The 20393-nt window shown below is 49.4% G+C and overlaps 7 protein-coding genes across 7 annotated transcripts; 6 read left to right on the top strand and 1 right to left on the bottom strand.

The window, feature by feature from the left end:
- Positions 1-1173: 1173 nt before the first annotated feature.
- On the top strand, positions 1174-2671 carry LCP9604111_7750 (mRNA-binding protein NAB2; the record flags this gene model as incomplete). Its single annotated transcript, XM_039075817.1, has 2 exons — positions 1174-1589; positions 1651-2671. The coding sequence occupies 2 exons, from the start codon at positions 1174-1176 to the stop codon at positions 2669-2671; spliced, it is 1437 nt and encodes a 478-aa protein (XP_038926365.1).
- Positions 2672-3127: 456 nt separating this feature from the next.
- hem14 (oxygen-dependent protoporphyrinogen oxidase) lies at positions 3128-5114 on the top strand (the record flags this gene model as incomplete). Its single annotated transcript, XM_039075815.1, has 3 exons — positions 3128-3433; positions 3499-4212; positions 4290-5114. The coding sequence occupies 3 exons, from the start codon at positions 3128-3130 to the stop codon at positions 5112-5114; spliced, it is 1845 nt and encodes a 614-aa protein (XP_038926364.1).
- A 572-nt stretch (positions 5115-5686) lies between these two features.
- LCP9604111_7748 (putative RNA binding protein Pym) lies at positions 5687-6334 on the bottom strand (the record flags this gene model as incomplete). Its single annotated transcript, XM_039075814.1, has 1 exon — positions 5687-6334. One exon carries the CDS (start codon positions 6332-6334, stop codon positions 5687-5689), a length of 648 nt encoding a protein of 215 aa, XP_038926363.1.
- A 293-nt stretch (positions 6335-6627) lies between these two features.
- Positions 6628-7152, top strand: LCP9604111_7747 (cytochrome b-c1 complex subunit 9; the record flags this gene model as incomplete). The annotated part of the gene is made up of 5 exons (XM_039075813.1): positions 6628-6636; positions 6713-6732; positions 6817-6882; positions 6964-7012; positions 7093-7152. The coding sequence occupies 5 exons, from the start codon at positions 6628-6630 to the stop codon at positions 7150-7152; spliced, it is 204 nt and encodes a 67-aa protein (XP_038926362.1).
- Positions 7153-8123: 971 nt separating this feature from the next.
- Positions 8124-14623, top strand: LCP9604111_7746 (putative ubiquitin-protein ligase E3 component (UBR1); the record flags this gene model as incomplete). Its single annotated transcript, XM_039075812.1, has 2 exons — positions 8124-14293; positions 14356-14623. The coding sequence occupies 2 exons, from the start codon at positions 8124-8126 to the stop codon at positions 14621-14623; spliced, it is 6438 nt and encodes a 2145-aa protein (XP_038926361.1).
- Positions 14624-15526: 903 nt separating this feature from the next.
- Positions 15527-17258, top strand: LCP9604111_7745 (uncharacterized protein; the record flags this gene model as incomplete). Its single annotated transcript, XM_039075811.1, has 2 exons — positions 15527-15723; positions 15788-17258. 2 exons carry the CDS (start codon positions 15527-15529, stop codon positions 17256-17258), a joined length of 1668 nt encoding a protein of 555 aa, XP_038926360.1.
- Positions 17259-18539: 1281 nt separating this feature from the next.
- Positions 18540-19262, top strand: LCP9604111_7744 (uncharacterized protein; the record flags this gene model as incomplete). The annotated part of the gene is made up of 5 exons (XM_039075810.1): positions 18540-18548; positions 18661-18776; positions 18907-18923; positions 18994-19066; positions 19190-19262. 5 exons carry the CDS (start codon positions 18540-18542, stop codon positions 19260-19262), a joined length of 288 nt encoding a protein of 95 aa, XP_038926359.1.
- Positions 19263-20393: the final 1131 nt, after the last annotated feature.

The following is a 20393-nucleotide window of genomic DNA, read 5'->3' as shown; positions in this document are numbered from 1 at the left end:
ACTTCATGCTTCGTTTATTGATCCCTATTTTGTCTTTGATATTGCCATAAGAGAATGGGCTAGACATAAATCCCCACCAGGTCCATTGTGATCCCGGTTCCATACTGTATAATTATCGTAGGGACACCGACGAAGATGCCGTATGAAGATACGACTCTCGGTAGACAAGATTTGGCGACATAGGGAGATCGACAACACTTTCCAAGGTTGTGGATATGTGGGCTGCAGCCACATAAATATCCCTGCACTGCATAACTAACTATGTTGTATGTGCACATGTCCTTCATGAAGGCCTAAGTATAAGACGCCTGATACGTCGGGCCTTGAGCATTCGGGCTTTAGGCTAGAGCTATAGAAAGCCTCGAGACCCCTGGCTGTACAATATATATAGAACATTTGGAGTACGGAGTAGTTAAGGGAAAGGAGACCAATGATGTGCGTGGTTAAGGGGAGCTAGTGGACCTATTAAGTCTTCACGTGATCTAGTGGATTATCGCTCTTTAACTGTTCTCTCACGGGTACTTGCCTTTAGACAATTTCCCTTCTCGGATGTCAGTTGACCGATAAGTTCTTTGTCTGGATACTTCTCATTGTGTATAGAAACCATGAAACCCATTCACAACAGCTCAATGACTTGGTAGTAAAACAATGGCTATTGTGAATATACAAACTAGTACTAGTGCATATGTAGAACTTTAGTACATAGTCGCAAAATCAACTCCTTATGTCTTCCGACAGCTCAAACTTTTTCACCTCTTTTATCTGACCCTTCAGATAGGATTCAAAAATAGGAGCAAGGGCTCTTCTAACTGATACCAAATCGACCTTGACGGCCCTGTAGGCTGTGGTACATTGTACTGCCCCACCTCACCGCTGGCCAGCCACAGCCACGTGATCAAACATCCGTTTTGGTCGCCCGGGTCTTTAGCTTCACTTCAATCTGCTTGCTAAAGTCCTGCTTTCTCTACCAGAACCTGTTACTGGTCTATTAAACTCACTTGTGACCCCAACCGCTACTACATCCCGTTTTCATCGCATCTTCATTGTTAGTGGCGCCGATAAGATCCGAAACGCCTTTATCGGGTGGCGCAAGTTCTTTTATCAGCAAAGCTCTCTCTTCGTGAATTTCTCACCAACCTGTCACTTTTGCCTAACTTCACAATCGCCTTCGCCATGATGCCTCAAATTGTTCTCGAGACGCCTCTTGCGCAAGCAGTCGCAAGCGTCATCCAGCCGAAATTGGTGGAGATGGGTTGGAGTGATGGCCAAGAGTCACCACTGATCGAATACATCGTTCTCATGCTAGTCAACGGCAAGACCGAGGAACAAATTGCCACTGAACTTTCAAAAGATTTCCTTGGCCTCCAGGAAGGCGATACTGCAGCCCTCGAGTTTTCGCAATGGCTTTTCACTCAAGTCGAGACGCTTAACCAACAAATTAATGGGGCTGCTCCAGCCTCGACCGATGCTACCATGGGACAGTTGAACCCCTCGGCAATGGAATTCGATAACTCAGCTCAAACGATGCCCAATCCGTTTGGAGAGACCAATGGCCAGGATGCCGAGATGGGCGAGGCCGGAAACGAGATGTGAGTTTTTACCGTGCCTTTTTGTTAATGTTTACAAGATGCTGACAGTGCTCCTCAATAGTCCCACAGGACCGAAAGCGATGCGTAATGGTAGAGGCGGCAAAGGAAGAATGTTGAACCAAATCAATCGAAACCTGGATCGTGGCTCGGATGCAGCTCTACATCGTGTGCGCGGCCAAGGAAACGGGCGCATTGGTCACAATGGCCGGGGTCAAATGAGAGGCGTCGGCCAGCAAAATGGTCGCGGTGGCCGTGCCATGGGAATGCCAGGCGGCCCCATGATGCAGATGACCCCGGAAAACCAGATGCAGCTTATGTCGATGTTGGAAGAACAAGCCCGGATGATGTCTCAATTCATGCCTGGCTTCATGCCACCCGCTGTAAACCCTGCATTCCAAACTGGTTCCCACAATGGCTCCCAAGGTCGTTCGCTCTTCAATCGGGTCGAACGAGGTGGTCAGCGTGGAGGAAAGCGCAGTTACAACAAGTCGAGAGCGGCAGACGGAGCAGACGTGGATATGGACAGCACAGCGGGTGGTGAACAAGATGAAAGCAACCCCGACAATGTTTGTCGCTTCAACCAACGATGCTCGCGCCAGGATTGCCCGTTCGCCCATCAATCACCTGCCGCTCCCGAAGGTACTTCAATCGATCCTTCTGATACTTGCTCATTCGGTGCAGCTTGCAAGAACACGAAATGCACCGGACGCCACCCTTCACCAGCAGTGCGATCTGCTCACCAGGCAGAGGCCATGTGTCGGTTCTTCCCTCACTGCACCAACCCAACTTGTCACTTCAAGCACCCGAGTATGCCAGTCTGCCGCAATGGAGCCGACTGCAAGACCGAAGGATGCAAGTTTACACATGTCGAGACCGCCTGCAAGTTCAATCCCTGCCTGAACCCGAAGTGCACCTACAAGCACGCCGAGGGTCAGCGCGGTGCTTACGCTGACAAGGTGTGGACTCCGCGCTCTGCAGAGCATGTCAGCGAGCGCAAGTTTGTTACGGATTTGGATGGACCGCAAGAGTTGATCAAGCCGGAGACCGAGGAGAACACTCAGAGTCAGGAGCTGACCGCGTGACTCCGCCTGACATGACACCCAATGAATGAAGAAAAATCACTGTTAAAAAACCGAAACCAAAAAAAAAAAATAGCACACATCCCACAACAGTCTGTTTCCGAAGCGAAGAATACCATGTACAACCCGATCTTGATCAACGAACGAGGAATGGCTGGAGCGAAGGGCGTTGATACTCTTTATGCATTTGCTTTTGTTTCAGATACTATTTTCTGTCCTGTTCATAGATTCCCCCTCTAAAAGAATAATACCGAAGCGAAGACAAATTCGCGAATGTCTCATGAACCATTGTGCGAGCTCGTAGGATTGTTGGAAAAAGTGAGCTGGAGGGCTCTTGGTTAGTTAGGGCTCCCGAGGTCCCCGCGTAGCTTAAGTAAGAACGGAAGCTTCCGAGGACCTTCGGGTTTAGCTTCAATTATCCAACCAACTGCGAACCGAATCTTGCCCCGATCAGCAGATATGCGGCTACCATGTGTCTCTAGAGCACTAAGACCAAGACCAAGGCAATTGACTCATCTCCTCAATGGTCAAAAATGCACATACTCAGCCGTCGTGCTTGGCGGTGGCATCACAGGACTCACAGCCGCCTGGCAACTCGCGCAAGACCCCATATGCAAATCGATCACCTTGTTCGAGAAAACAGACCGGCTTGGTGGTTGGATCGATTCTGAAACAGTTCCTGTCGATGGTGGCAATGTCGTGTTCGAGTATGGGCCGCGGACTTTAAGGAGCTCGCTCCCAGGGTCACTCCCTCTGCTTTACCTGGTGAGTATTGCTCGCGTGTGCATGCTCCGAATTGCAGTGCCTTGATATGCTGACCCCACTGAAAGGCGACAAATCTAGGCTTGTACAAAGACCTCATTGTTACCCCTAACACGAGCCCCGCGGCCCAGAATCGCTATATTTACTACCCGGACCGTCTCGTTCGTATGCCGGCGCCGAAGCCTGAACTTTCTTTTGCGGAGAACTTCGACAGCTTTGTGAATACTATGATGGAGCCGCTATTTAACAAATTTCTTTCAGGGATAGTGAAGGATGTCTTCACTCCACCCCGCCACCCAACTGAATGGGCGGAAGATGAGTCTGTTGCGGACTTCATCGGACGTCGTTTTGGCCCCAAAGTTGCAGATAATATAGTCTCCGCTGTGTACCATGGGATTTATGCTGGTGATATCGATCAATTGAGTGCTCAAACACTGTTGGGGAGCGTCCGCAACCTTGAGGGAGGTATTGGGGGCATCGGTGGGTTAGTTTCTGGTGGAGTTACGGCCTCTCTCATCTCCAGGTCGCTCTCCAAAACGAAAACTCGGAATATGGAAGACTTTATGGCTATAGACGCCATTTCTGCAGGCCCTGAATTAGTGCGCCGTCAGCATGATTTAGAGGTCCTCGCAGCTGGAGCTAGTACTTTCACCTTTAAGAGGGGAGTTGGCCAGCTTACTGAAGCACTGGTCGCTTCATTGAAAGCATCCGGCAAAGTCCGCTTCCAAATGAACAAGGAAATCACAGGTTTGCGTGCATTGGCACGTGCTCCTGCGATTGCGGTATGTGAATTATTCTGCCTTGCTATGTTATACCCCTAAGTTCCCAAAGCCCTGAAACTGATGCTGACTGTCAATAGATGGAATTCTGGTCAGACAGGCACAGCCAAGTCAAGACCTTTGAGTATGACTATGTCATCTCCACCATTCCTCCAGTTGCACTTGCGAAGACCATGCGGAAAACCGAGCAGTTAGAAGCCAAGCTGTACCCTGTCGGCTTGACCCCATTACTGCTACGAAGACAGGACTATGCTGTGACCGTATTAGTCGTCAATCTGTATTACCCAAATCCCAACCTTCTACCCGTGGAGGATGGCTTTGGATACCTCATACCGCGTTCGATTCCCTACGAACAGAACCCAGAATGTGGACTTGGCGTCATCTTCGCCTCGTCCTCTAGTGTAGGGAACGGGACAGATCCTTCATCATCTGAAGTCAACCAAGATTCCGCACCTGGAACGAAAATCACCGTCATGCTAGGTGGACATTACTGGGATGGCTTCGAAGAGTATCCAGACCACGACACCGCAGTGAAAATGGCTCGCGACATGCTCAAGAGACATATGAATATCACTGATACCCCGACTGTTACACGGAGCCGTCTCCAGAAGGATGCTATTCCCCAGTACACAGTCGGCCATCTGGATCGCATGTATAAGCTCTCGGACACAGTTCGTAAAGATTACCAGAAGCGGCTTATTCTCGCTGGAAATTGGTATAATGGCGTGAGTGTGGGCGACTGTGTCAAGCAGGGTATCTTATCTGCCACCTACGGCATCGGAAGAAACCGGCTCAACTACGAGCCCAGTCCATGGCGTCCGTGGACTTCGTTTGATTATAAACGCTGGAAACTTGAGGGTGGCATTGTGATGTCTCCTGTCCGTCTTGTTGACTCCAAAATCTGATGCTTTGTGACTAGTCCAAGTGGCTTTGCTACTTATACTTGGAAATGTACACCAGAGAAGGCCAAAGCGATGTATAGTAAATGTATCAATGAAACAATATATTTCTCGTTGAGAGTTGGAAATCGACGGCATTGGCCGGATATCAAATGTTCAATTTCTAATGTCTAATCACTGCCAGCTCATGGTCGGTTAACCTAAGGCTAAAAGTTGATCCATTTGTGAAGTCTGTTACCATCCTCGGTCCTGATCCTAAATCAGGGTCAAGGGCAAGAGCACCCATACTCCCGATCGAGGGAATGGCAGAGAGATGTGACAGCATCCGAAATCTCCCACAGAGGAAGCGATGGGTGATTGGAAGGCTGAACCCAGTTCTAATGTCCCCTGCTATATAGGTAGCGATTCTCACCCACCTACTTCCAACCACTTGCCACAATGATGCAGGATAGTTTGGTGGCTCCCGGGGTGCTTGCAGGAAGCCCTGGTGAATGATATGCACATTGACATATACTCGACACATGGATATGAAATATTGAATCTGATCTTACCCCGCGTCTGAGGGTTCGAAAAGGCATTCAGGCATTCCCATTGCTGTCACCAATCTTCTTGTCACCATTGGAATCAAAGCCCAATACATCCAGCTGCCGGACAAGTTCTTGAATTTTGATGACTTTCTCCAACTGCTCGGGCAACAGCGCCTCTCCCAGCTGCTTCTTATCGCGAAGATCCCGCGCCTGGCGTAGTTTCTTCTTCAGACTGCGAGCTTTCTTCTCCTTCTCAGCTTCGAGATCAATCGGCTCTTCAGCAGGCTTATCTTCTTTAGGTGCGGGTGCGGGGACACGCCAGTTGTTCGACTCCGCGCCCTTGCCCTCAGCGGTGGGCCCGGCTTCGTCGGTTTCCTTCGCATTCCGCTTGGCCTCGCGGCGTTTAGCGTTCTTGTTGCTGGCGGCAGTGGTGGCGGCGACTGCCGGTTTCGCTGCGGTCCTGGTCTTGTCGTCTTCGCTGCTCAATGCTTCCGCTCCCGGCACCCCGCCTTTTCCGCGGGTTTTCCATGCTGCCGCTGCCCGGTTTTTGTATAGTTCGACATCCTCGGGGGGCTTGTAGCCGGGGCGCACGCGGATCTCCTTGCGTTTAGAACCGTCGGCACGGACTGACGAGGGAATGTATCGTTCGCCGGTCTGGGCATCGGTGGTGATGCCGGACCTGGCGACGTTGGAGGCCATGGTGCGGTTTGTAGGGTTGAACTAATGAACTAGTAAAATATGAGATGTCCGATAGCACCTTGACAGAGTCAAGCTCCAAGGCAAAGATCAGTATCCTTGAAGATCCAAAGAGAAAAACAACGCGAACATTGAAAGTTGAGTGCGGAAGGCCGGAGGCTCGGCCAATCAGCGGACCGGCAATTCCCGCAGATTCAACCTTCGCAACTTCAACCTCACAACTTCAACTCTCGCTGCCTCATACTCCTCTTGAATCCTTTAATTTAGGTCGTGTGAAAACACCCCAATCTCTCACAATGGCTGGTGTATGTCTATACTCCCTCTTCCATTGCTCCTATTTGCATTACTACGTCCAGTACTAATTGACCTCTCGCATGACAGTTCGCAAACGTTATCTACTCGCATGTCTCCCTTTCCTAGGTCCTACGATCGCAACTGAAACGGTCCAATTGAAATCTAACCGACGCATTATTTGCTCTGTTTAGGACCTTCATTCGCAAGAACACTGTTCTGCTGACCACTGCTTTTGCCGGTGCCTTCGCTTTTGAGCTGTGGGTTACATCCAATCCTCGAGCATGTTAGATATGCTGTACAGCTTAATACAGAAAACTAACCATGCAATGTCAAAACAGTACCTTCGACATCGCCTCCAACAAAGTCTGGGACACCTGGAACCACGGCGTATGTGAACCTCTTTCCCGATGGACCGTCTACAATACCCGAGGCGAGGACCCAAGCTGACTATTTCTCTCACTTTATAGCGCCAATGGAAGGACATCAAGCACCGTTATATGGTTAAGGAGGAGGAAGATGACGAGTAAATGGACTCGAAGGTGATTGGGTACTTTACCGCGGGTAAAGGGGCATGGAAAAGCCAGTGAAGCTCGTGCCTGTTGTTTCTCATCCCATATGTGGGCTTGTACGTGATAGATGGAAATCTGTATTTTGACTCTCAATCCCTGGTTATACGTAGAAAGGCCCTCTATGGTTTACACGTTTTATCGCCTTGGTGTATCGTACATATTAGAGTCTACATACCCCATGCTGTTATTTATCATCCTTGATGGTTATAACACCAAGAAGAAAGAGATATATAAATAGATTTTAAAAGAGATCTACCAAGACATCTAGAAAGACATTGAAATGTTCTTACATATAACGTTCCTAGGTAAGGTCATCTTCGACCAAATAGATCAGATTGATAAAAGTTTACATCCTTAAGTACAGAGGCCACAGAAGCAGCCAACTGCTCTCTCCTTTATACCTTCAAGTCTTCAAACCGTGGCGTGTTTTTCTGTACATATGTGGTGATAAGGCCGTAGCGTGGCTGTGGCGTTTACTGACGGACCGGTTCCATCGATGTCATAGCGAAAAAATGTTACCTTCCGGTCTCTACAAACAACTCTCAAATTGATTTCTTCTTGTATATTTTTGGCCTGTTGGACCTTGAGCTTTGTATTCAAATTTCAAACGCGTATATGACTTCACCGTATCTGTGCTCATCTGTTCGCCTGCATTGGTCCACTTCACCCGTTGCTCTCACCTTCCCCCCACCACAAAGTATCATCGTGTGAGCAACGTGAACCACACTTGAGAACCATATCGACTCAATCCGGACCGATCCCTTGAATCCTCACTTGAGAATTTTTTTCCCGCCTGCATAGCCGCGAAGAAACCACCTGCGTCGCACCATTACCACCTCGAGCGCATTGTCGCGACAACGGCGCTCTCCCATCACTTCCTTGTGATAGCCTGCGCGACCGCTACGGCAAGCAAGCCACAACAACAAATCATGTTCATGCTCGGGGAATGTGAGAAGCTGCTCGGTGATGGTCTTCTCCGTTTACCCAAGAAACACAACTTCCGCTATGGCCCCGCTGCCGAGAAGGACCTGCTAGAGCTTCTCTTCCGATCGCTTGTCGGACACAACACAGAACTAATACAACACTTGTTCCCAGAGGGAACTCCGGCCGGACCATGGAAACTAGCGGAGGCTCAAGGTGCCCGGGAAGGAGCTGAGTACAGTGAGGCAGCACGGGGCAAGCGCTGCGGTCATATCTTCCGTGCTGGGGAAGCCACATACCGATGCGTGACATGTGCCGCAGATGATACGTGCGTGTTGTGTAGTCGATGCTTCGATTCCTCGGATCACACTGGGCATCAATATCAGATTTCGCTTTCCTCCGGAAACTGTGGCTGCTGTGATTGTGGTGATGACGAAGCATGGCGCCTTCCGCTATTTTGCGCCATTCATACCGATAGTGGTAATACCAAGGGAAAGGAACGGGCGCAGCGGGCATTGCCTTCGGAGCTTGTCGCTTCAATTCGCTTGACTATATCCCGTGTGCTCGACTACTTCTGTGATGTTATCTCTTGCTCCCCGGAGCAATTGCGGCTGCCAAAGACTGTCGAGGGCATTAGGCAGGATGAGGAGGCCTCTAGATTGCGTCCGGACTGGTATGGCGCTGGTGATGAAGAGGAGGATGAACCTGAATTTGCGGTCATGCTGTGGAATGACGAGAAGCATACAATTCGCGATGTCTCTCACCAGGTCACACGTGCTTGCCGTGAACGAGATAGCTTCGGCCTTGCACGGGCTCATGAAACGAACGATATGGGCCGCAGTGTCATAAAGTATTCGAGGGACCTAAACAGACTCTTAGGGGTTTCTAAGATAATCGAGGAGATCAAGGTTACCGTCACGGTGCGCTCTGCGCGGGATACTTTTCGCGAGCAAATGTGCACAACAATAGTCGAGTGGTTGGCTGATATTGCTGGCTGCGAAATCCTCGAGGACAATGAGATTTTCAGACAAACCATCTGCGAGGAAATGCTTATGCCTTGGAAAAAGGGCAGTGGGGGATATAACGAAGATATCGGCATGAAGGGCATTGACGATCATCAGCGGACTGAGAACCTTCCAGGTCGCACGCTGATGATTAATTTGCCTAATCATGGCCAGGTCCTCTTGACCGCCGACGAAGACGAAGACGAAGACGAAGACGATATGCTTGATGACGATGCTATAGACGAAGATGAAGACGAAGACTATGTCGAGGCCCACGATGCTGATGATGAAGATGACGACGAGATGGACATCGAACTTTCTCGTGATCGGGAAGAAGATGAAGATATGATCTTAGCAGGTGCAGATGAGGAACTTGCTCTAGCAGAGCGCATTCTCGCCGGACTCACTGGCACCCAGCCACCACCCCGACCAGCACTGAATCAAACCGCAGATCGGTCCTCTACCGAACGAGGCCCGTCCGCATCTCAAAGTCCTGGCCCTGAATCCGCCCCTACAGGTTATATCCCCATTCCCAAGACTCCTGGTTCGTACCGACAAAGGCCTTCGAACACGGATAGTCACTGGCAAGTCCGGCCGCCCATTCCCGCCCCGGGCGAAGAAGTACCTCCGTATGAAGACTTGTGGCAGCGTACTCGCCTAGACTGGCTGGTGCTGTATGACTTGAGGCTGTGGAAGAAGACACGAACAGACTTGCGTGATCTCTACATCAGCACTGTTGTCAATGTTCCTCAGTTCAAGCGCATTATGGGTCTTCGTTTGTCTGCGTTGTACACGGCTCTGGCTCAACTGTACCTCATCGCGGATCGAGAACCGGACCACTCGATTGTCAACCTTTCATTGCAACTTCTCACGACCCCGTCCATCACTGAAGAAATTGTCGTGCGAGGCAACTTCCTCACGAAGGTGATGTCTATTCTCTACACCTTCTTAACCACGAGACAAGTTGGCGAACCACAATCCGTCGACCCCAACGCCACCCTGGCGTTTGATGCCGGCTCAGTTACAAATAGACGTCTCTACCACTTCTTCCTTGACCTGCGATACCTTCTCCAATCTGAATACGTACAGCATCGTGTGCGGACCGAGGAACAATACCTTCCTCAATTCCTTGACCTTGTCAAGCTGTCACAGGGTATTTGCCCCAATGTCCGCGCTGTTGGTGAACACGTTGAATATGAAACGGATGCTTGGATCAGTGCGTCAATTCTCATGCGGGAAATCAACCGACTTTGCCGCCAATTCTGCGAGTCTTTCCGCGACCCTGAAATTGACAACGATGACAACCTTCTGAGGGCAATTGAGACCACCGCCACTACAGCGATTATCCATTCGGCTGGTGTAGAACGCAAGCGGTTCGACCAGGCAGAAATAAAAGATGAATTAAGATTCAAGCTACTGCCACCTTTTGACTTTGAGGTCGGCACCTCTGGTCATGGTCAAGTGCCCTGCCATCGGGTGGTTGAATTCGTGGTGGAACGTGGATCTATCAGTTTCCACCATGCCCTCCACTACACATTGTCGTGGCTTATTGAATGCGGACGAGATATAAGTAGCGAGACTATGCGTGGCGTGCTCTTTGACGCTGCCAATGCGGCGAGGAGTGAGATTCATGCCGCTCGGACTGCTAACCCTAGTAGTATCGATGATATCTTGCTTGCCCTTGGGCCCGAGGACTTGCTCCTGGCTATGTTTGACTATCCACTTCGAGTTTGCGCTTGGCTGGCGCAGATGAAGGCTGGCATGTGGGTTCGAAATGGTCTCAGTCTTCGGCATCAGATGTCGCAGTACCGTGGAGTCTCTTCTCGTGATTTTGCATACTACAGAGATATCTTCCTTCTCCAGACTGCCTTAGTCACATGTGATTCTAGCAGAGTTCTTGCTTCTATAGCACACCGCTTTGGTATGGTTGAGTGGATGGCTCGAAATTACATGCCCCGTCCTGGATACGAAGATACCCAGATTGTGGACGTGGCAGAGGAATTTGTTCATCTACTGGTGATTCTCCTGACGGACCGAACATCTCTGACTGCCATCGATGACAGCATTCATCTCACCCACGAAAACATCAAACGTGACATCGCTCATGTTTTATGCTTCAAGCCGCTGTCTTTCTCTGACCTCTCGACCCGCCTTAGTGACAAGCTTCTGGACTCAGACATGTTCCAAGATGTGTTGGAAGACGTCGCCAACTTCCGCCCGCCCGAGGGCTTAAGTGACTCTGGTACTTTTGAATTGAAGCCCGAATATCTCGATCTTATTGATCCATATAGCGCACACTATACAAAGAACCAAAGAGACGAAGCAGAGAATATCTACAAGGAATGGATGGCGAAAAAGACAGGAAAGAATGCATCTGACATTGTTTTCGAGCCAAAACTTCGACCCATCAGCTCTGGCGTGTTCTTAGATCTTCCTCGATTCGCCGGAACAATGCTGTTTGCACAGATTGTTCATCAATGTTTGGAATACGTTATCTCTGCAAAAGAGTGTACACCAACCATCCCATCGACGCGCGTTGAGACATTCCTTCAAGTGATTCTGCATCTTGTCCTTGCAGCGGTATTGGAGGATGATTCCGAGGAAACTGATATGGTAGAAGACCATTCCAACTCATTCAACTGGAATGCTTTGTCAAAGACCCGAGAGATCAAGGCTGGCCACTTGACCATTGTCGGTTTATTGGAAAGAATTTCCGTCACGAGTGAATTCACTGCATCTGGCCCTAAAATCCGACACATACTCAAACGTCTGTGGCAAAAGCGCCCTCGCACATATTCATCGGCAACTGCGTCTCTCAAATTTCCCTTCGACCGGATTGACACCAATTCTCCTGCAATTGATGCAGATAACGACAAGGAGATCAAGAAGAAGCAAGCGCTAGAGAGGCAAGCCAAGGTGATGGCGCAGTTCCAGCAGCAACAGCAACAATTCTTGAATAGTCAGGGTAACATAGATTGGGGCGAAGAAGATTTCAGCGATCTCGAGTCCGATGCAGACGCAACCCCAGAAAAGAAGCTATGGAAATACCCTAGCGGAACATGTATCTTGTGCCAGGAAGAGACCAGCGATTCGAGGCTCTACGGTACATTTGCCTTGGTTCAAGATAGCACGATTTTGCGACAGACCGATATCAGGGACTCTGATAGAATTCGCGAGGTGCTCAGAACACCAACAAGTTTGGACAGGTCTGCTGAAGAAGTGCGACCATTCGGTGTATCCGGAGAGAACCATACTACCATCAGGCGTCTTGACTCTTCTGGTGGTGAAGTCATTAGTGAAAAGATTGGACTGAGTAAAGGGTTCAACGCGAAGAGCACTATTCGTGGGCCTGTGACTACTGGCTGTGGGCATATAATGCATTACTCCTGTTTTGAGCAGTACTTCTTGGCGACACAGCGGCGACACACCCAGCAAATTGCGCGTCATCATCCCGAGCACACTAATCTCAAGGAATTTGTTTGTCCTCTTTGCAAAGCTCTTGGAAATGCATTCCTCCCAATCACCTGGAAGGGCAAAGAAGAGTCTCCCCTTGTTCCGTTCAGTCCGTCCGAATCATTCGACCAGTGGATTCAATTAGGCCTCAAGCATGCCTTGAACCAACAGCAAAACCTCACAATCCTCATGCAGAAGGAGAAGATTTATCCTCAACCATATACTGACATCTTTATCGACTACTTGTCTAAGACCCTGGTTCCTCCGCTTGCCAATAATATTGATCAACTGAGGGCTTCGTATTTCCCAGCAACTGCCTCTGCACAATACGTCACGCCAGCACGCATGCCAATGCCAGGTGTTTTCCCTCCCACCGAAGACCTCTCCCCTTCCAGCCCACTTCAGCAGGTGTCGAGTCCCTCGGACAGCCCTATTTCGGAACTGCTCCAGAGCTACAGGCGGCTTAAGAAGACACTCACAACAAACCATGTCAATTCGATGTTCAACAACACTCCTGAGGCGAATAACAATGACGATCTTGTACATACTGATTCTCTAATTCGGAGCTTTGGTTTCAGCATTGCTGCAGTCGAGATCGCGCAGCGTGGTGTCGAGTCAGAGCCCGGCTCGACCTTGCTGGACACAATTCCTTCGCTGACGCTTACCCATCTGCGCGTTCTATCCGAGACAGTGTTGACGTATGCTGCCGTTGGGTGTCTTAACTCGTCGGGACCATCAAAAAGCCATCCAACAAATGAATTCCAGGAGATGCATCGCCAAAAGATTTGCCAGCTACTTGTCGGGCACCCTTGTTTGAATGGCACAGCTTTGCTTAATGATGTCCGTAACATCGAGCCTCTGCTAGCTGTGGACACCTTCGTGTTCTTCGCAGAGTCATCCTTGTCTCTGCTCCCAGTCCTCGATATTGATATCAGACATCTTGTGCGAATGTGCTTCGTGGCTGAGATTGTGAAGGTCGCCGTCACTTTCATTCTTTGGCCACTGGGATTAAAGGAGGAACTCGCCACCCACCCCGAGGACAATACTATGGCTGCTGGTATATCGGAAGAACAATTCAGAGTGACCAAGCAGTTCTTCGACTCGGTCGTTACTGAACTGAAGGCGAACTCTGTCGGCCGTGCTGAAGGCTCATCCTTCCCCGCTGAGAGTGGCTACGTCAAAGATGGAGAGGAAACTGCCACCCCAGGCATCATTACGGCCGTCCGGCGACTTGTGACGAGCTACGGACTATCATTCCTGCGCAAGGCAGTTATTCTTCTTCATGTTCAGCATGGTGTCGAGTTTCCCAACACAGGTTTCGCCGACGTGGAGTCCTCTGAGCTTGAGCGCCTGGCCAAAGCACTCCAACTGCCTTCCCTTGATGAGATTCTCATGTCTGTCAAGCCCGCACGCAATACAAACAGCCCCTTCGATGCAGTCATCTCAGGATGGATCTTCCACTGGAACGCTTCGCGCTCAGGCATTCGCTTCGAAGACCACCGTCTCTGGCCCAGTCTGTCGCACCCTGCTATCTTCGAGCTTGTTGGCCTTCCTAAGTACTTCGATAGCCTGATCGAAGAGGCAAATCGTCGTCGGTGCCCCAATTCTAAGAAGGAGCTCACTGATCCTAGTATCTGTTTATTCTGCGGAGAAATATTTTGCTCACAGGCAGTCTGCTGCATGGTGAACAAGCTTGGCGGCTGCAACCAACATCTTCAAAAGTAATCATACCCGTCCCACTTTGTTTGTGAGTACTTTCCAGCTAACCAGTCTTCCACAATAGATGCGGCAAAAACGTTGGTCTTTTTATCAATATTCGCAAATGCACGGTTCTCTACTTGCACAACACGAACGGATCCTGGCATTACGCGCCCTACCTCGACCGCCACGGCGAGGTTGACCCCGGTCTCCGCCATAACCGCCAGCTTATCCTCAACCAGAAGCGATACGACCGGCTACTACGCGATGTATGGCTGTCACACTCGATTCCTGCGACTATCAGCCGCAAGCTAGAGTCCGAGATTAACACCGGAGGCTGGGAGACTATTTAATGAGCATAAAAATGGGGTTTTTTCTGCGATTGCTGATATGCGTGCGTTTAGATTCCTTACCTGCTTACTTTTGATGTTCGATGGCGAATTTGAAACGACGGTGATTGTGTGTTTAACCGATTTCTTTTCTTTTCTTTTCTTTTTCACTGTATATCTGAAATTCTTCTCATCAATAGGTTCCCTTGGTAGTTATGATTTAAAAAATACCAGGCTATGTTCAACTCAAATTTCGGTTGGATTTGAATATAGTAATACCGGTTCCATCGACACAGGTAAAAAGGTCGTTGTTTTGCTGCATATATTCCCTGTTATACCCCTTCTAATGAGTCCTCGACACTCGCATTTCCTTTCTCGCTTCCCCCTCCCCCCCGTAAATGACTCCTACGCATAGCTTCTAGTTGAGGGAGATGACGTTTCTTAGATATATATATGTCTATTTTGTCTTTCTTCTGCATAAATATGTGTGCATAATTGGCTGTGAGAATATATTGATGCACAACAGGCTTTCTAACTATATCCTGGATGCCTGTCATCATCAATCTAGCTCACTTGTCGTATAGGATTCTAAATGTCTAAATCAGGATTGACTAACTGAGCGAATGCCATCGCTGCTCCTAGAGGACTCCGACTAGTGACATTTAGCAGCGCCATATTGCTCAGCACGTTTCTTTGAAGGGACTAGTTGTGACAATGCTTCCAAGACTGACAGTGCGCCAAACGAGGCCAAACGCCCGCCCATATTCACACATAGTTGGCAGTGTCACTTAGCAGGGAAATACTATGAAGTAAAAATACTTACCTAAATTACCTGCATAACTAATGAAAATGCCCCGAGAACCTCGGAAAGCTTGAAAGGTTGGCCGATAGTCTTATCAGTGCCAAGCCGGATCTCCACCTCTTAACATGAGCCTTTCTCAACTTCATTGCAACTTGAGCTCGAGAATCATGAATAACGAGCAGTTTCGCCGGCTACTAGCCGACCAGTCATCATCAAAACCTAAACCCCAGAGCCCAACGCCTGGTCGTGATGCATCGCGTGGCGGCGCAACCCCGGGCGGGTCACTGGGGTCGCGAATGCGGTCCAGCATTCCCATGACCCCGTATGTCGTTTACTTTACAGATTGCTATGATTGCGGAGGAAGCTAACAGCTGGAAATACTACAGGCGTTCAGTCACTGGTGTGGACTTTGCCCGTCAGCTCTTCGACCAACGCCGCGAGGGCGACCGACCTTCTAAACGGTTCAAGTCCTCCGCCGCGCCGAAGGGTACCTCGCTACCGACCGGATATCAGGATCGTGCGAAATTGCGCAATGCAGAGGACGAAGGTCAGAGCAACACGGGTCTGGAGGCGCGCATCAAGGCACTAGAGGATATGGTTAAGTTGGGACAAATCGACCAGGCTACCTTCGACAAACTACGTCGAGACCTTGGAGTCGGAGGTGACATTGAAAGCACACACATGGTCAAAGGACTGGATATGGATTTATTGAAAAGGATCAGAGCTGGCGAGGACGTGTCACAAGCGGCCGAGAAACCTGCGCCGCCTCCCGAAAAAGAAGACGTAGATGAGGAACTCGATCGTTTGATGGAAGAGCAGGGAGCTGAGGAGCTTGCTGCTGCACCCAAGCAACAGAAAGAAAAGAAGAAGGGAATTATGGCACCGCCACCAGCTAGGCCCAAGACCCGCGATGAAATCCTACGGGAAATGAAGGCAAGCCGTGCTGCTGCTGCCACGCCTCCCCCGCCACCGGAGTCCATACTCGGCTCGAAATTCAAGAAACTGGGCGATAGAAAGCCCGAGAAGAAGCGCTTTGTGGAGCATGATGAGACCGGCCGTCGACGCGAAGTGCTTCTCATCACCGATGCGCAAGGAAACACCAAGAGGAAGACTAGGTGGCTTGATAAGCCGACCGAAGTGCCTGTACCTACTGAGGGGGAGCTCATGATGCCCGATAAAAGTCTCAAACCTCTCGGCATGGAAATTCCAGCTGATATTGCCGCCCGTACCTCTGCACAAGTCACCCCCGAGGATGAGGACGACGACATTTTTGCCGGTGTCGGTGATGATTACAATCCTCTCGCTGGACTCGAAGACGATTCATCGTCTGATGAAGACGATGAAGTGGCAGATTCGGCTACTCGCAAACCCGAAAAGGGTTCTGTGGGTGAAGAGGAGAAGGAACCTGCCGCGTCTAAAACAGCACTTGCAAAGCCCAAGAATTACTTTGCGACTGGGACTTCGACTACAGCAGAAGAGGAGCCTATCGACCGTTCCAACCCCCTCACCAAAGATCCAACCATTCTTGCAGCCCTCAGACGAGCTGCAGCCCTTCGGCAGAGCTCTCCCTCGGCAGAGGGCGAAGCAGACGAGTCTGATACAGCGCTTCGTCACAAGCGTTTCATTGAAGAGGCACACCGCCGAGACGCTATGGATGCTGCAGATATGGATATGGGATTCGGAGGAAGCCGCAACGAAGACGGAGCGGAGGAGGACGATGGTCCCCTGCTCGACTTTGACGACGACGAGCGAGGCGGGAAAAAGAGAAAGCGTGGCCCCAAGAAGAAGAAGGGCGACAAAGATAGCGTCATAGATGTTATGCGTGTTGTCGAGAGTCGCAAGAAGGAGGCTTCATGAGTGTCATTGCTGCGGATGCCAGGACATGGGCTCTCCCTTGTCTCCTACATGTACTTTATACTATGAAATCGACATTTGAAGCTATTTGATACCCTGCTATGCCATGCCTTTTCTACTTAGATACTAGAAGTCATCTTATCATGAAGGCCACTCAGTCACCTCCGGCATTTACAAATCGTTGTATTAACCCCTTTCTAAACGCTGTTGGATATCATCCTTAGATGCAATCAAGGCGATATTCACTCTACATATCTATATAAAAGTGGTCAGCTGCTTATCTGGCCTTAGCCTTCAACGACGTAGGTTGGTAGGGATGGCATTGGGTAGAGACAGTAGAGACATCTTGCTAACAAAATACCTCGATGTCTTTTCCAGTACATATCTCGTTCGGAAATATTGTCTATAATGGTCCCGTGAAAACCTGCGTCACTATGTAATAAGTACTGCGTGTATGGGTTAACGTATTCCGTCGATATCTTCGGCATCGGACGTGTGCCAGCCACCACTAGGTTAATGCGTCTATATGATCTGGGATTTCGGCTTCGTCGTGTCTCGCTTGCCCACAGGACAAGATAGAATCAGTTCTCCCATTGGGAGATACTTGATCCTTTAGACTAAGTCTTGGAATTCGTCGTCACATCTTCCCAAACAGGTCACCTGGGGCATGTTAACAGGGTGGTGCTTTCCCTATTTGAGAATCCTACTTTCCCTAAAACAGAAGGACCCCAGCTTCAGTCCCCAGTTTCTGGGTATAAATACCCTCCCCTCCCCCCCATCTCTCCCATTTTTTTCTTTTCTCCTACATCCATCTTTCTTCTATCTTCTCTTCCATCTTCCATCCATGTTCTACTCCCCCCCTGGGGTTTGGACGTTTGTTCATCACTCAACTTCATAACCATCTTTTCACCATCACTCTCTTTTCTTCTGCGTCTCTGCCACATCTTGCTGACCCCCAGATGTCTCGCCACCTGGACCATGTTGACTGGTGAGTTCCTCATTATTATTTGTTCCTTCTTATTTGTTCCTTCCACATGTTCCTTCCACTTGTATGGCTTGTCATACCCGAGGGGTTTCGCGTCTCGCGTTGTTTATTTCTCTTCCCTCTTTCCCTTTTTTATCCATCTCTACCACTCCGTGATTTCGTGTCATCGGCTTGTGTGGTTCAATGACTTCATAGAATCTTGGCATCATGTATGCCTCCGAAATAACTCATCATTTAATTATATCGACTCTGATTGATGTGTTATTTCTGCTCATGGGACGAACGACCTCACGGTAATCATGCTTCAGGTGAGAACTCCAGCGTTATATCAACCCCACGGTTCTTTGCTCGCAGTGAGTGGAAGACCTCACCAGTCCATTGGCTGACGCAGGGAAACTTCTTCTTCCTCTGCCTTTATAGATTACTGCATTTTTCGCCGCCTTTGCCGTATCCAGTTTGCCCACAGCCTATGACACACCATCGCGGTCAACACCAAATATAAAGGCCAATCTTCCATCCGCAAACTCTACATCCAGGTGAGGTCTCCTAGCGGACACAAATGGAAAGGAGGTTGAACGCACCCGCACCAGCCTCCGTAGATAGTTAGATGAGATTCTGCGATGGGATCTCACCAGCATTTGCTGACGCTTGTTGGTTTTTTACCAGGCACCTCTTTATCCACAGTTAAGTTACGAAAATCGCTACCAGAGCTACTTGATCCTTCCGAGCGTCTCGATCTCAGCTGTCGCCCAGCCCAGCAATGTCTGCCAACTTTAGCGCGGACAAGTGAATCTCCAGCGCGGTATACTCCACACTGCATATTCAGGTGAGGTTCCTAAGCGGACAAAAAGGGAAAGGAGGTTGAGCACAGACACCAAAGGCAACCTCCATAGATAGTTAGATAGGGTTCTGCGATGGGATCTCACCAGCATTTGCTGACGCTTGTTAGTGTTTCACCAGGTACCTCGATATCATCAGCAAACTCGAAAAAGCCTGCCAGCCCACTTCAACTTCCTGCATAGAGCTGGTTCGTCTTTTCTCCAATCGACTGGGCGACTCCCAAATATGAGCATGAGTCCACTCTAGGTTGTTCCCACGTTGCCTATCTCATCATGCAACAAGCATGCACATGATATTTGCTCCAATGTGCATTTTGAGGTGAGGTCTCCCAGCGGATACAAATGGAAATGAGATTGAATGCAAAACGCCAACCTCCAAAGATAGTTAGATTGAGTTCAGCGATGGGATCTCACCAGCTTTGCTGACGCTTGTTCGACAGGAATATTACCAGCCCAGATATGCAAGACCTGCCAACTCATTTCAGACTGCTATCGTGCGCTGCGTCGCTCGTAATTGAGCAAATACGCAAAAATATTCGCTTTGATCTGCGTTTTCAGGTGAGATCTCCCAGCAGACACAAACGGAAAGGAGGTTGAATGCAACCGCACCGGCCTCCATAGATAGTCAGATAGAGTTCTGCGATGGGATCTCACCAGCATTTGCTGACGCTTGTTAGTCTTAACTAGGCATCCCCATATCCGCGTCATTCATTCGGGCTTACTTGCGACTCAATGCTCTTCACCGATATTTAGGTAACGTCCCTGAGCGGAAAACATATGGAAAGGAGGTTGAATACAAACGGGCAACCTCCAAAACCAACCTCCAAAACCAACCTCCTTAATTAGCTAGATAGCGTTTTGCGATGATGGGCCTTACCAGCTTTTGCTGATGCTTGTTGGTTTTAAGGTCCATAACTTGAACTTGCTTACCACTCGGCGGCCTGTCAACACGACAATCTGATTTATCTTGATCAAGTAAGATTATAAACTGCACCTTCGAAGTCGTACAGTTGGCTGACTACTACCATATTTGTTTTTGATTGACTCTTCCAACTCATTCGGTGCTCGACCAGACAAAAGCGTTGAGTCTTTCCGGCTTTATACGTGTCGTGCTGCTGGGCTACAATGCTCTAGTAGCGAATATTTCTTATTATTATTTCAACTAGACGAAGACCACAGCCAGCATCGGGAAAAAGCAATAGCAGCAGTGTCTCCATTGCAATATACACGGCTAACATCACTCAGATCAGGCTTCAAGTCGGCTATTCATCTGAGCAATGTCAATACAGGGCGACAAGGTAATTTGAAACCCCC

The sequence above is a fragment of the Penicillium roqueforti genome, assembly GCF_015533775.1.
Source record: "Penicillium roqueforti strain LCP96 04111 chromosome Unknown scaffold_25, whole genome shotgun sequence".
NCBI lineage: Eukaryota > Fungi > Ascomycota > Eurotiomycetes > Eurotiales > Aspergillaceae > Penicillium > Penicillium roqueforti.
Note: the sequence above shows the minus strand (reverse complement) of the source record. Positions and strands in the feature narration are given on the sequence as shown.